The sequence below is a fragment of the Choloepus didactylus genome, chromosome 8 (assembly GCF_015220235.1).
Source record: "Choloepus didactylus isolate mChoDid1 chromosome 8, mChoDid1.pri, whole genome shotgun sequence".
NCBI classification, from domain to species: domain Eukaryota; kingdom Metazoa; phylum Chordata; class Mammalia; order Pilosa; family Megalonychidae; genus Choloepus; species Choloepus didactylus.
In genome coordinates this window covers 49,898,176-49,914,192 of record NC_051314.1, presented here as the reverse complement: position 1 = coordinate 49,914,192, position 16,017 = coordinate 49,898,176, and the positions used below count along the sequence as shown (strand labels likewise).

General features: G+C 33.8%; 1 protein-coding gene across 3 annotated transcripts in view; it reads left to right on the top strand.

Moving 5' to 3' along the window:
* Window positions 1-6,762, top strand: part of PTPRQ (protein tyrosine phosphatase receptor type Q) — a 217,499-nt gene extending 210,737 nt beyond the window's left edge. For all 3 annotated transcript variants that reach the window (XM_037845990.1, XM_037845989.1, XM_037845991.1), the window contains 2 exons: window positions 5,097-5,220; window positions 5,466-6,762. In XM_037845990.1, the coding sequence (XP_037701918.1) occupies window positions 5,097-5,220; window positions 5,466-5,503 (162 nt within the window). In that variant the 3' untranslated portion in view covers window positions 5,504-6,762. The remainder of the gene's footprint in view (window positions 1-5,096; window positions 5,221-5,465) is intronic.
* The last annotated feature ends 9,255 nt before the right edge of the window (window positions 6,763-16,017 follow it).

Genomic DNA, 16,017 nt, shown 5'->3' with positions numbered 1-16,017 from the left:
AATTATACAGTGTAATGATAATGAGACAAAAAGTCTAGTTACTTTCTATTGAATAACTAGTGGGTTCTAAGTACTATGCTGGATTCCTTACATGTATTATCTTATTTAATCCTTTATTTGTAAAGCAGGGCCAATAAAGCCAAGCAACACAGTGTGTTTCATTGACCCTTCATTGCAAATAGGGAAGCAGATATGCCAAGAATTTAATTTATATTACAAAGTCACACTGTTAACAAGGGTCAGAGCCAGAATTCAAACCCAAATCTTTTCAACTATAATATACAAAATGCTCCCATCCATATCTTTGTCTCTTGCCATAAAAATACAGATCTGTTATACCAGTATTTTCCAGGCTATGTGCTAGAAAATTCGAGTGGAATCAGAGTTGCCTGCTAAAAGCATGAGAAAAGAGGGTTCTTTGCTAAAATAAATTAAATAAAAAATTAAATGGATTTTTAAACCCAGAATTTCTTAGTCTTTAATCTGCTAATGTGCATTTACAATTACAAATAGCCCTTGTGGGCAGTATTTCCCAAACTTATATGATGTGGAACCCTTTTAAACCCAGCACCTGTATTACCAGGTCATGGAACTAGTTAGTGTTCTAAGGAAGATGCTGCTTTAGACCAGGGAGAGCCAAACTTTTTGGCTATTTCAAGATGTTTGAGCATACAACTACAATACATATATGCTTAATTTTAAAATGTCAATGTTTATATGTAAATCATAAAACATACAAAATAAGAAATTGAAAAACATGAGCTAAAGATCAAATAAGCACTATTTTGAAATCCTTGCTTATTGGATGGTTTCATGTTATCAATAGGTATTTTCAAAAGATACAATATGCACTTAGGACAAGATATTTCATTTTCGATAGTGGTTTTGACTACGTATTTTAAATTATTTATAATTTTTTAGAAAGTCATCTAGCTTTTTGTCAGATAAGATTGCATTGTGGTTTTTACCTTGGAGTATGGCTACAAAAAGCTTCTCCCAGGATTAGGAAGAATGGCAGTCCTGCTCTTTAATTGTTATTCATTTGGGCTTGCATGATGCATATTATCTTTAATCCACAGTGCCTTTGTGAAAATCTTTTTGAGCCACTTCAATTCTATGAGGGTTAGTCACGTTATGTAATGAGGTAGCATAATTCATATGTATTTCCTTTTATGCTGAAAAGGAGCAAATAAGTGAAGCTTCACTCTTCCCTCGGGATATTTCAGAAATGGAATATGGCCCTCGTGACTGCACAAGGAATCCAATGTGTGCAGTCACACGGGTCCCTGCATTCAGAAGGGTCCTGTGCTCAGTTTAATGCTCACTATTACCATCTTGAAATTCTTAATACTTTTTGAGGAAGGGGCCCAGCATTTTCATTTTGCCCTGGGCCCCCCAAATTATATAGTTGGTCCTTATTTAAGAGTCTTTTTGAGGCCTCCAATATCAATCTGACAATTAACCGTTATTAATATTCAGTTTATTTCTTATTTTTAGCTAAAAATAAAGCTAAATAGAAAGCTAACATTTTCTTCCCATTTCGCTGGGTATACACATGTACACTAGAGATCAGTGGTCTAGACAAATTTAATGGCTGGCTCTCTTGAGTAGGTTAGTGGGTGGTTCTGGATGGGATAGTTTTTCCTTCTAGAACAAGAGTTAATCCTCAAATAATTAAACTTGAAAAACATCCTTGCCATGCTCTACAACTTTTGAAACTGAACTTTGTAAAGAATGTATTTGAGAATGTTAGTTAATATTTTAGCACATGTAGAGGACGCGAAGAAATAGGAACATTATTCATTACTGGTGGGAATGTGAAATGAGGCAGCCGCTGTGGGAGACATTTTGGCACTTCCTCACAAAGCTTAGTATAGAACTGCCATATGACCTGGCAATCCCATTACTAGGTATATACCCAAAAGAATCGAAAGCAAGGACTCAAACAGGTATTTGCATACCAACATTCTTAGTGGCATTATTCACAATTACCAAAGGATGGAAGCAACCCTAGTGTCCATTAGCCAATTAATGGATAAATAATATGTGGTATACTAGACAGCCATAAAAAGGAATAAAGTCCTGATACATGCAGCAACATGGATGGACCTTGAAGGCATCATATTGAATGAAATAAGCCAGGCACAAAAGGACAAATATTGTATGATCACACTGATTTGAAGCAATTAGAATAACTCATAGAGTCAGTGTCAAGTATATAGGTTACTAGAGGACAGGGTGGGGATAGGAATGAGAAGTTTATGCTTAAAATGTACAGAGTTCCTATTTGTAATGATGGGAATGTCTTGTTAATGGATGGTGGTGATGGTAGCACAACATTAAGAATGCTGTTAACAACACTGAAATATAAATGTGACTATTATTAAAAAGGGAAATGTTAGATTGTATAGATAGCAATAGGATAAAAAATTTTTATAAATCCTTGGAACTACACTACACAAACAGTGAACCCTAAGTTAAGCCATGGACTTTAATTAATAGTACAATTATAAAGATGTGCCACCATCAATGTATCAGATGTTCCACACCAATGCAAAGTGTTGGTAGTGGGATGGTGTATGTGAGTCATGTGTTTTATGCATGATTGTTCTGTAAATGCACAACTTCTTTAATTAAAAAAAAAAAAGAAATGAAATGAAAACAGAAAGTATATATATTAGCACAATTCAGTATTCAGTGTACATTATAAACTTGATACATTATGGTTGTTTAACCTGCCATAACAAAATGTTGGGGACAGGTGGGGAGATGGAAACAGAGTAGGTTTTAGAGTCAGAGAACTGAGTTCAGAATTCAGCTTTCCTAATTATTTAATCAACCTCTCTGAGGTATTTCTGTTTTGTAAAATAGTGCCGATATGACTTTAACAAGTTTGTTGTCAGTATTTGATAAGAGAAAGTATCTAAAGCACCAAGCATAATATCTAGTAAACAGTGTCTTGACGCCAGGCCTTACCCACCAAGACTGGATGACAAAAGAGTGGTTTTCTGTTTTCTCCCATGGTACAGCACATACTACAGCAGCAATGAGCAGGAGTGGAGAAGGAGAACCTCAGCACTATACCTCCACACAAAGTCCCCACAGCGTCATGGTCCATACCCAGGAGAGAGCTTAGAGTTCCTTCACTGTCTACCAAAAAAATCAATTCATTAGTAGCCCCAGGATATTTGAAAGAACTTGGTGAGAGAATATTCAGCAGTGAGATAATATCCTGAGATACTACTGGTGACTCAGTAAGGGTTAATCTGGATTAGATCCTTTTCCTGCTCTAGAATCTCCAAGAAATTCACTGGTATGAACTCATAAGGTGAAGGGGACAAAAACAAACAAATGTATTTTAGGAACCTATTTTGCCAAGCGTTTTACATACATTAAATCCTTTAAATCTCAACAGAGATTTTATGGTCCTCCAGATGAGGAAACTGAACATAGAAAGTTTAAATCTAAAGGCAACACAGCAATCTAGAATAAAAACTGAGATTGAGACTCTTTTCACAACACTACGTTGCCTTCTTGGCAGTAACGCACCGTGGTTGAGAGACCTTGGGACATGTGGTACTTAACTGCCTTGTGGAGCTCAGCTTGCTCTGCTGGCAGGGTTTACACCTCTCATTCTTTCCAGTGGAGAAAATGAGATCAGGACAGTCAGAAGCTTCACATATCAAATGTGACTTCAGATTCAAATGTGATTTTAAAAATTACCAGAAATCACAAATCTAAATGACTGTTATTTCTCAAAGAAATTACAGTAAGTGGCAATATATTTCTGGCAATAATGTTTTTCATCAAGAGATGTATGTTTGAAATATTCTTTTGGAGTTATGCTGAGAAGTAATTTCCTAGGAATTCCAATAGAATTTTTATTAATTTGACACTACTTCATTTTTTACCAAAATTGAATCATGTAACTCAATCTCCACCTCACTTACAAATTAAGTCTCTTAATGGCTTCTCCAAATTAAATCTGTCCTTAAATGATTAAAGTTGAGTAGCAGTGAGAATTAAATGAGACTAAATTAACAAACATTTATGCATCTACTATCTGCCAGTCCCTTCTGTAGGTATGGAAATATAGCAGTGACTCTGTCTAAGTTCTGTCTCCATGGAACTGACATTCTGGTGATGAGATATTTCAGAAACATTCTCTAATCCTCAGAGAAATATATACTCCTAATAATGGGCAACAATTTCCGAAGGTAGTTTCAATAGAAGAGTTCTAAAAAGCTTTTGAGGTATAATATCAATAGATAAGAGTATATTACATATCTCTCAAGATGACTAATTTCAAGGAAATTCTACTTAAATCACTTATCAATCTGTATATGTTTCTTGAACATTCAGTGCTATTCCTTAAGTCAGGCATGTTTCTTATGAGCAAGTCCAGCTGATTTAAAACATTGTTTTTTATCCTTAGCTGCTTTTGGGAAAGCCCAAATTCAGAAATGCTAAAATGTTACTGAATTATATTGAATAAATTTAAAGAACCCAGGTTGTATTGAATTTAGGCCAAAATATTCTGATGAAATGATAGGAATCCTTGCAGAACACCTGAACTCTGGATACTGCAATCCCCAGCATATTTACAAGCACCAAATACTTGATATTAAATAGGCAAAATGTCCAGGTGGTTAGCAGAATTAAATGTGTCAGTGGTATATAGATGTGCTCACCCACAGATTTCAAAAGTAAACAGTATCTGCATTTCAAAAGTCATTCTAACTAGAAAACCATTCATAAGAACATTCCTCAATTAGACCTAACAAGAAAAGGGAAACTTATCAACAAATTTAAATAATATAATTTGTCATTTTTTATAATCACAGCAAGAAAAATACATCAGCATTTGGTGTTCAATGATAAGTATTAAAAGAAATTACTTGAAGCTACAAGAAGCCACAGCTTAGAAAACCTCGCTCAAAATGGCACAAAATTATTTATATAAAATGGCAAATTCTGTCTTTAAGCTATTTAATATTTGTTGCATTCAATATTTTTTTTCACTGTAACAGTATACCTCCTCATATGAAAGAATCTCCTCTCCATCCATTGTCTACCACTCTTTCTTTGGTGTCTAGGCTCAGTATATCTTTTTACACCAATGCATTCTAGACCTGTTGTCAAGTAAAGGAAGTAATCAGCCCATCTGTTTTGTGAACTATTCGGCACTTCAAAAGATGGACTCCTTGGATGCCATGGAAGGTAAACAGAGATGGCATACTCAATTTTCTAGTGTACTGCCTGTAACAAGACACTTAATTTAATATTAATTATCAGTTAAAAAGGTTTTTAGGGGTGGGGTTAGGGCACATATCCATTTTTTATTTCTATTTAATCCAAGTTAGGAAAACAGACTTTCCATTTGTACTGTGTTTTGCCGTGAAACGTATAAATGTTTTGAATTGTTAACTTAGTTCTCTTTAGTGACTGGTTACTTTATATTACAGGTGATGTTGAGCTTGAATGGGAAGAAACCACCATGTAAATATTCAGACCAAAAATTACAACTGGAAGATATTTTCAAAACCCAGGCGCCAAAATCACCCCTTCTTATTCTTCTGAGTTGAAAGTTGTAAGCTTAAAGAAATCTCCACACTTCCCTTACCGTGCCTTATTAAACATATCAACCATTTTATGAAGAGTCAGGAAATAGCAAATTCAGGATACATATTTGTTTTGTACAGAATAAATTTTATGCATTTATAATGTTTAAGAATAGACATCCCAGGGGTTTTTTAATTCCTCCATGCTTTTGAAATGAGCCAAATATGTAATTATTATATATTAGCATTAATGTTTCAAAGAAATTTTCATACATATTGGATTTAATTTTGAGCAAAAGTTGTAAATATTGATTCAGTAGTGTTATTTTGGCCTCCAGGGTGTTGACGTTTCTTGTGGCTAACTTCCAGGACTGTCATAATGTTCTGTACTTCCATGTATGCCTCTGTGTTTTGAATCCTCTGTTTTATGAGTGCTGAGATACTATCTCATGATCCTGAACAGCTGAACAGTAACCCCCTGACACTGCAGGGATTACTGAGCCTTTATACAACACACAGTAGCTCTTCAGGGACACTGAGGGCTATTTAAATGGCATTGTGAACTTCAGTTTGAAAAAAACTACAAGAAGAATTAAACAGTTCAATTACACACACAAAGTTAGAGTATCTTTCTAGCCTGCCTACATTTATATGTTTTTAGGCACAAGCTGTACCACTGTATTGTATATTCAAATATATAGTAAATATATCAGAATATTTGTCCATTGTATAAATATTGAATTTAATTTTAATAATTTTGAAAAGTTTCTTTAACAGTAATGTATAAAAACAGTAATAAAAACATGTAGTATGCTGGAAACTTGTAAACTAATGATGTGCTTCTGGGGTGCCAACAGAGACTTCTAATATATTAAATGGTCTTTATTTCATTTCCCAAGGTTTATTATTGAAGAGTGTATTTGGTGGAACTGAAAACAAAGGCAGTAGTGAGATTTAGCAAACCAGAGAGTTTTTTTTTAATAATCTTTCAGCCTTCATTTTATTACAAAGTGACAATGTACTAAGTTTTGAATTACATGAAATTACTTTGTCCAGATTCCACTTAAGGTTCATAAAACTAAATAATATTAATTATTCTGTTTCTTCTAAGATAAGAGTTATGTCCTATTCTTAATTTTACCATAATATAAAAACAGAAATGTGATGACCAATAAATTGAATTTTAATGAATTGAGTTATTTTGCAGCATGATATCAGAGGTCCCTATATAAATTTAATTTTGTATTACATAGAAAGAAGAATTGATCTATCATTTCCCAAGGCATCCATAGATCATAAATAATTTTAATGTGGAATTCATTAGCCAAGAAATCATATCCTTCAGCCTTACAAGTAGTCCCTGGAAAAGTGTGAAATTTGCTTTCTGTTTCTTCATGGTTAAGAGGTGTAAATAGATACAATCCACTACTCTGTTGCAATCAAGTTTACTCTCTAGAGAGTTATAAAAATGTAAATAATACAATCCACTGATGCAATCAAGTTTACTCTATGGAAAGTTACAAAAAACAATAAGAAATGATGGGAACTCTAAAAGATTCCAGTTGGAGTTGGAAGTTCTTTAGTTGGCTTCAGTGCTTATGAATATGGAGTTTTGCATTCTTGAAAGCTAGATATATAGCCTGTGGAAAGTACTGCTGAAGTTATTTTCAGCAAATATACAGGCCTTCATATTTTCTATAAAATCTATATAAAACAGGCATGGAACATAGAATTTTAGGTTTAACCCAGAATAAATATACGTATGCATATGTATATGTGAATATGTGTGTGTGCATGTGTATGATTTGTATACATATATATGTGTGTGTGTATATATTATGTGTGTGTGTATAAAACAGAGTTTTAAAATTAGGTCTCCTCTGAAACAGTGCTTTTTAATTTGCATATGAATCAGCTGGGGATCTTGTTAAAAATGCAGATTCTGCTTCAGTAGGTCTAGGGGGGGGCCAGAGATTCTATCTTTCTAGCAAGCCCTCAGATTATGATACTGCCTGATCTCAGGCCATATTTCGAACAGCAGATCTCGACATTAGGCAGGATCAGAATGATTTTGGTCCAACCTAAAATTATTTGAAACTTGTTAAAAATATTTGGCTTAACTATCAGGAAAAAAAAATGTAACAGATGGAGCACCTGTTAAATGTGCATAGTCACTAGCTATGTCATGAAACTGTAATAAGCCAAATCAAAACTCATATATTGATATCAAAGTGTTATCTTAATTATATAGTAAAAGGACCAGTTTCTAGCCATGTTCTATATGTGGCTACTAAGTGCAAATTAGAATAATGAAGAACATCTGTAACATTTTTAGATCAGATTTGTCAAAATACATTGAAGCACATGTACAATAAATGAGCAACATGTGTTTCATGTGCACAGATTAAACTAGAGCCTCTCAGACTGGTTTGCCAGAAACAAGAACAGCTGTGGGTATCACCTCTACTTTCATCCTGCTTTAAAATGCATAATTTTCTTCCTTATAGTTTATAGGTAAAATGTATAATAAGTCTTTTGCAAAAGAAAGAAAACTAATTGAGCCTTGTCCTCTTCTTAAAGAAGATGGTGATTCACTTTCCCCATCTAGTACCAAATACTAGATTTTAAGAATGGAATTTAAGTTCAGCAAAGTATTCTATAAAGCCATGCCATTATTGTAATAATCAAGCCTATTTTCACGGAGCAACTTTTAGAAGGTCTGCTAAAACCTGGGGCACAAAATGATCAGAAATTCAGTACTGAGTGGTATTGAAAAGTGGATATACAAAAAAAAGGCTTTGTAAAGCATACTGCTGGCCAACAGCTGGCCCTCTTAAGACAAGTAATGATTCATGCTATCAACTTCAGAAATATGGATAATTTGCCATGTGGGATTAGGCATAGAACACCCCCAGCTCATGGAGATATTCTTCTGAAGGACAGATCAGATCACAGGTATGAAAGTGTTACAAAAATTAAAATGAACTCTACAAAATTAAGATCATATTTTACTTGAGCTGGTTAATGTGTAGTGTTTATCAGTAAGGCAGTGCATCCCACTGAAATATTGTATGTTGTGTACCAGTGTCATATTGGAATGTCAGTTTCATATACATATTAAAGAGAGACATGGCTGATATGTTGTCTTCTGCTAAATAATTGGCACTTTTTGTCTGTGTGAATGATTGAAAGCAATTCTTACATTCTCCAGTAATTTTTTAACTAAAATCGATAGAGAGGCATGTACCCAAAAAAACATCAAATGTGATTTGGGATACAAGTCAAGAAAATTTCTATTTAAGAAGGCTGAGCCAGACATTCTGAGTCAATCTTCAATACAGTAATTTGAAATAAAGCTATAATTTAATAGAAGAGATTGTAAAACATTATTCTCCCCTGTTACCAAGACACAAACCTCCAGAGCCACAAACTTAAATTATTTTAATATTCACTGAAAGTACTCCTAGATTGGCAAGACATTTTGCTAAATTATAAACTTTTTGGAGTACTTTCATATTCATAATACCAAAGACTCTCCACAAAATCCCTTAAGATCCACAGGAACCCCAGATTACACAGAAAGATATTTAAAGCTTAATTGTTGGGCCCAAGACCACATTTACTAAGAGTAGGAACTGCAGCTAAAACTGAATTCTAATGGTTCCCCCAAAATTATTCTTTCCACACTCCTATTCAGGCTTTCCATAAGTCATACAAATGAAATGCAATTAAATAATGTGGTATGCTCACTATAAAGAAAGGCCATAATTGTCACGTGTTTCCATAAGTTATACAAATGAAATGCATTTAAATAATGTGACATGCTCACTATAAAGAAAGGCCATAATTGTCATGTGTTTCAATTACTAAATGGGCATTTATAGATTTTCTACTAATTATAGATTTCTAGATTTTCTGCAAATCATAGAAAGCTAAACAAAAGAACCATAAAAATTTCAGAAGTAACTGAGCTTTTAAAATGAATTTAAGGGAGTGGATTTGAAATGAATTTAGGGAATCTAAATGTCCAACCAAGGAATGAACCAATTAATTTTGGTATAATTATATAGCCATAAAGTCAATCAATTATTTAACATAGCTAATTATCAAAAAACCCAACATTAAAATGGGTAGACATCTATGTCTGACCATGATGAACTAGCTGGTACCAGACTAAACCTCCAGCTTTAAAAACTAGAAAAGTAGTCAAAATATAGTTTTTCAGTATTAGACAATGGGCATGGCAGGACTGATTCCTGAGAGGAGGGAAGCAGTGGAGGTAAGCTTCCGTAATTGCCATGACTTTCTACCCAGATAAATTGAGCCTGTCTTCAATATAAGTAAATATGGCAACCTTGTGAGTGCAGAGAAAAAGAAAGACGTTTGGGGAGGCATAAAATAGTTCCATAAACCTGCATAGATATTTCCTTGGGTCTTTGGCTCAGTACTAAGCCATGCATGCATAAGGAAAGACTCCACAAGTTCAGGCCAAGAACAACTACTAAGGAAAGAAAAATTACCAAAGAAACAACAACTACTAGAGAGCCCAAAGTGTTGGAAAAGGCTTCAGTGGCAAACCAGAAGAGGCCACAGAAAACTAGATTCCAATAATAAAGCTTTCAAACATGACTTGAAGCATCAAGTTAAACTAATTAACCACATTACAGGGGAAGAAAAAAACACCTCAACCCTTTTGAAATGAAGTCAAGAAAATTCAGAAGCTATAACATTCACAATACCCAGCATCCAATTACAGATTGCTAGACATGTGAAGAATCAATAAAATGTGACCCATATCCAGGAGACTGATACATTAATAGAAGCAGATGCAGAAATGACAGAAATTATAGAATCAACAGAGAAACAAATAAGAACCTATAATATAGCTATTAAAATATGGTGATGTATTTAAGAGACACATTAATATAAAATCACTAGAAACTGTATAAAATTAAAAATCTGAAAACAATATCTGACATAAAAATTTACAGGATTATATTAAGAGCAGAAGAGACATTGCAGAAGAAAAGATCAATAAAGTCAAAGACAGGATGTTGGAAACTATCCAAATTGAACCACACAGACAACAAAGGCTGAGAAAACAAACAGGTATCCTAAAAGACCTGTAAGATGATTTCAGAAAGTTTAATATAATCAGAGTCCCAGAATTGGGGGGTAGAAGATTGCAAAACATATTTGAAAAAATAATGTCCAAATATTTCCCAAATTATCTGAAAAATATAAACTTACAGATTCAAGAATCTCAGTGAAACCTAAACAGATAAATGCATCCACACACATGCATACACATACCACCACCAAGACATAATGTAATCAAATTACAGAAAGTAATGATTAAGACAGAATTTTAAAAGCAGAGAAAAGAGACATCTGTTCAGGTGACCAAAAGTAAGAAAATCTGCTAGCTTCTATTTAGAAACAGTGCAAGCCAACAGACAATGAAATAACATTTTTAAGGTCCTGAAAGAATTTCCTCTACTTGATTAGGGACAGCTACAAAAAAGCTAATGGTGAAAGAATGAAGACCTTTACCCTAAAATAAGGGAAAAGGCAAGAATGTCCATTCTCATCACTTCTATTCAACATTCCGCTGGCAGTCATTTCTATTCAACATTCAGCAAGGTGAAGAAATAAAAGACATAAGATTGTAAAGGAAGTAGTAAAATTGTCTTTATGAGCAAAGGACATAATCATGTATGAGGAAAATCCTGAGGCATATAAAACAAGCTGCTGGAAATAATAAATGGATTTAGGAGGGCCGAGGGATATAAGATCAACATATAAATATAAATTTTATTTCTACATACTAGCAATGAACAGTTAGAACTGTCATTTAAAGCACCATTAACAATAGTATTCATAAACATGACACATGAAGTACTTAAGGATAAATTTAATAAAATATGTCCAAGAGCTATACACGAAAAATACCTAAACATTGATGAGAGGAATTAAGAAAAACCCAACTAGTTTTTTTTAAAAAAGCTTGATTATCGATTGAAAAACTCAATATTGTTAATATGTCAATTTTCCCTTTGTTGATATATTGGTTTAGTGGAATCCCAGTTAAAATCCCATAATTTCTTTTTAGAAATTGATAATTTGAATTGATAATTTATATGGAATTGATACAAAGACCACAATAACCAAAACAATTTTGAAATAGTACATGGTCGGGTGATTTACACCGTTGTTTTACAGATTCAACATGAGAAAGAATATAAAGTCCATAAACATATCCACACATAAAAGGTCACTTGATTTTTAACAAAGGTGACAGTAATTCAATGAGGAAAAGATAGTGTTTCCAATAGTGTTTGGAACAACTGTATTTCATATGGAAAATAAATGAACATCAACTATATCTTATATAGCAACACAAAAAAAATTGACTTGAAATGGATCAGGAACCTAAAAGTAAAAGCTGAAACTATAAACCTTTAGAAAAAAAAGTAGAAGAAAATTTTCATAACCTTGGGATAGACAAAGACATTTTTAGTTTACAATGAAATACCAAAGAAAAAATTGACAAATTTTACTTCAAAATAATAACCATCTACTCTTCAAAAGACACCATTGAGAAAATGACACATCAAGCTATAGGCTGGGAGAAAATATTCATCACAATACACGTCTGACAAGGGACTTCTATCCAGAATACACACACACATACACATATGCACTTACATACATATACACGCACGGCCAGTACATGAAATGATGCTCAACATTTTATTCAGCAAGGAAATGCAAATTAAAATCAAAATGAGATACTAAAACATAGCCAATAGAATGGTTAAGATTATAATGACTTGAAATACCAAGTGCTGGCAAGGAGCAGCTGGAATTGGAAGTATAAAATGACACAATCACTTTGGAAAACAATTCGCCAGCCTCTTATAAAGATAAACCTACTCTTGCCATATCACCCAGCATCCCCAGTCCTACTCATTTATCCAAGGTAATTTAAAGCTTATTTCCAGAAAATAACTTGTATTAATGTTCTTATCAGCTTTGTTAATAATAGCCAAAAAATAGAAATACTCCAAGTGCCCATCAATGGGAATGGATGAACATATTTGCACGATGAAACAAAACTTGGCAATAAAAACAGACTGAAATACTTAAACACACGAGAACAGAGACAAATCTCAAAATGATTACCTGAGAGAAAGAAGACAGACACAAAGGAGTACACACTGTAAGAATGTATGTATACGAATCTCAAATACAAGTTAAATTAGTCTTTCATGATGGAAATCAGATCATTAGTAACCTAAGTGAGAGAAATGTGGGGAATTGACTGCAATCAGCAAAAGGGAACTTTTTGGTGGTGTTGGAAAAGTTCTCTATCTTAAATGGAGTGATATTCACACAGCTGTATTCTTTGTCAAAATGCCTTTAACTGTATGCACAAAGTGGGTGCATTTTATTTTACATAAATTATAATCCAATAAAGCTGATTAATAGAGAGATGATTAATAGTTTCACAATGTTTACAATATGCCCTTTATACAGTGTTTTAAAATACAACAAGTAGTCCATATTTTCAGGGATGCATGCATTGTAGTACAAATATAAAGTCAGGAGTGGGACAGTAAGCATCCAAATCAGAATCATGGTTTCCCTGGGAAGGGAGGATTCAGACAGGGAGATGGATGGGATGGAATCAGGAGGACACACAGAATTTCAAGTGTATTTGTTTTGAAATTTGAAGCATATATGGCAAAAGTTTTAGATTTTTAAAATTAGGCAATAGGCAAAAATAGATTCATTATATTATTCTGTATTTTTTTTTTGTGATTGAAACATTTCTTAATTTCCAAAGCATAAATACATTTTAAGCTTGTCAACAATTTTATTAAAATATATGACTGGTGGTTTGAAGCTGTGTACCCCAGGAAAACATGTTCCTAAACTTAATCTATTCCTGTGGGTGCAAATACTTGTAAAGAGGACCTTTTGATGAGGGTCCTTCAGTTAAGGTGTGATCCACCTGAATCAAGGTGGGTCTTAATTCTAATCCTGACAGCCTTCTAGAGAAGAGCACAGAGAAAGAGAAAGCCATGCAGAAAGCCATGACTAGAAGCTGGAAGTCAATGGAACTGAGAAGCCAACAGAAGCCACCATATGCATTGCCATGTGACAGAAAAGCCAAGGACCAAGGATTGCAGGCACCCAGCCCCAGAATACTACTGTCTTCTGAAAGAAAGCATCACCTTATGACACCTTGATTTTGGACTTCTCCTAGCCTCAAAACTGTGAGCCAATTAATTCCTGTTGTTTAAGCCAACCCATGACATGGTATTTGCATTGGCAGCCAGGAAATTAAAACAGTGACATAAAATGTTAATGTATTATTTTCACTAATATAACAAAGTACCTTTCTCTCCCACTTGAATGAGTGCAATATGGAGAGAAATATTTACTTTAATTTTGTTAGCTACTTATTCCATTACCAATATTAAAAATCAAATATTAAATATTAAATATAAAAAAATAAAACTTGACATGCTGCAAGTACTTTCCACAGAATTCGTTAAGCTCCTATTCACTTATTTTAATAACCACATGGATTGCAATGAAAGATAGTAAGAATTGACTTGGTTGGCTCTTCCGCTGGAACATTGAATTTTTTTCATCAATCTGAGTGTACCACATTTATGATGCACAATAACAGATTTAGCACCTACTCCCTGGGTTGTTACATCAGAATTTTCTGCACTTATGCTTTGAGGAAGATAATTAAAATTACGAAATGAATAGTTTCATAAAATTGACTATTACAATTATATTTTGTGTAACTAATAATAGCTTTCTCTGTCAAATGATAGTATGCCAAGCACTCTTCCATGGACTTTATGAATATTAATTCATTAATCACATGACAATTCTCAAAAATAGGTGCTATTAGTTGACTTTTTCAGAGGAGAAAACCAATGCAAAAAGAGGTTAAGTACCTGCTGAAGAATACATGTTAAGTGGAAGTCTAGACTTGAACACAAGAAGTCTGCTTTACATCCTGCGGTGTTAGCCACATTACACAGACACCACCAGATATATCTAAGATCTATGATCTTAGCTATTTGGATATTAAGACACATGAACTCTAATTACCCTCATTTCTAAAGAACAGAAATTTCCTAAGTTTGTTTATATTAGTATAGTTTGTGTAAATTATTCATGTCACATAGTCAACCACGGATGGTACCAAATTTTGAATTCAGGTCTCTACTGCAAATATTCTTTCTGTTGCTACCTCCAGAGATATATATTTGTTCCAAACCAAATTGTATTTTTTGTTAGCTTTTCCAATTCCCTACAATTTGTTGCCAGATTTATCTTCTTTATTCTCTTTCCCACAGAATTCCTCTTTTTGTCTAGACCTAAACCAAACTGGAACACTCTCTGCTTACTAAAACTCACCCTATGCATTCCCAATACTGTGCTTTGGCTCTAACATTTCCCTCAGTATTTATTATCTTTCTGAGTATCTCTCTGAAGGCATTTTTTACAGGTTCTGATCCACTGGTATTCCCCACTTACTAGATTGTCAGCTGCTTATGAACATGGACTAAATTTTTCCCACCATTTTATCCATGTAGCATTTAATATAACATTTTACACAAGAGGAACTGAAATAAATATGTTCAATTCAAAGTTTGCCTTAGGAGAAGAAAAATAATGTGGCCTGTGTGCCAGTATATTTTCCTACCAATTCTCACATATGAGAATATCTTTTCTGTCAGGAATCAAACAAACACCTCTGGATCAAAGATAATTAAAGGTGGGAGAGCAGGGAAAACAGCAATGTATCATTTGCTCAAGATTATCAGTTATCCAGGATGAAAACAAGAACTCTGAAAGTATGCAAAAACAAAACTTTTTATCAACCAAAGTTGACAAAAAGGAATTCTGTATGATGGACAACTTACTCATTAAAAACTAGCTTTTATGTTGTAGACACTTCAACAAACTTGTTTCTCAGTTCAAAACAATTTTGAAGCAGCAAAACTGATGACTTATATTGTGCATGTATACACACATCCAAACTCACTTCTATAAAAGAAAAATAAGCATCACAACCAATGGCCTCGCATCTTTAAGAAAGCACGAAATTACATTATATTTATTCTTTAAGGAGACAGGGACGTGCTCAACATATTTTTAAAATGATCTCATCAAAACTAATTAAACTAAAAAGGAAAGGTAAGGAAATTTCAGAAGAAACTTGGAGCAATATATCCCACAAGGGCAAGACAGGTGCTGGAGATGGAGAGTCAGGTCTGGATTCAGCTGCCAACGTGCATATCCACAGAGACAGACACCCGGTCCAGAGAGTACAGTAACAAGCAACAGGTGGTAATCCAGGCTAACAGGACACATGAGGGTTGGCGAGTAAGGAGTAGCATGTCATAACAGGCAGGTGAAGCAA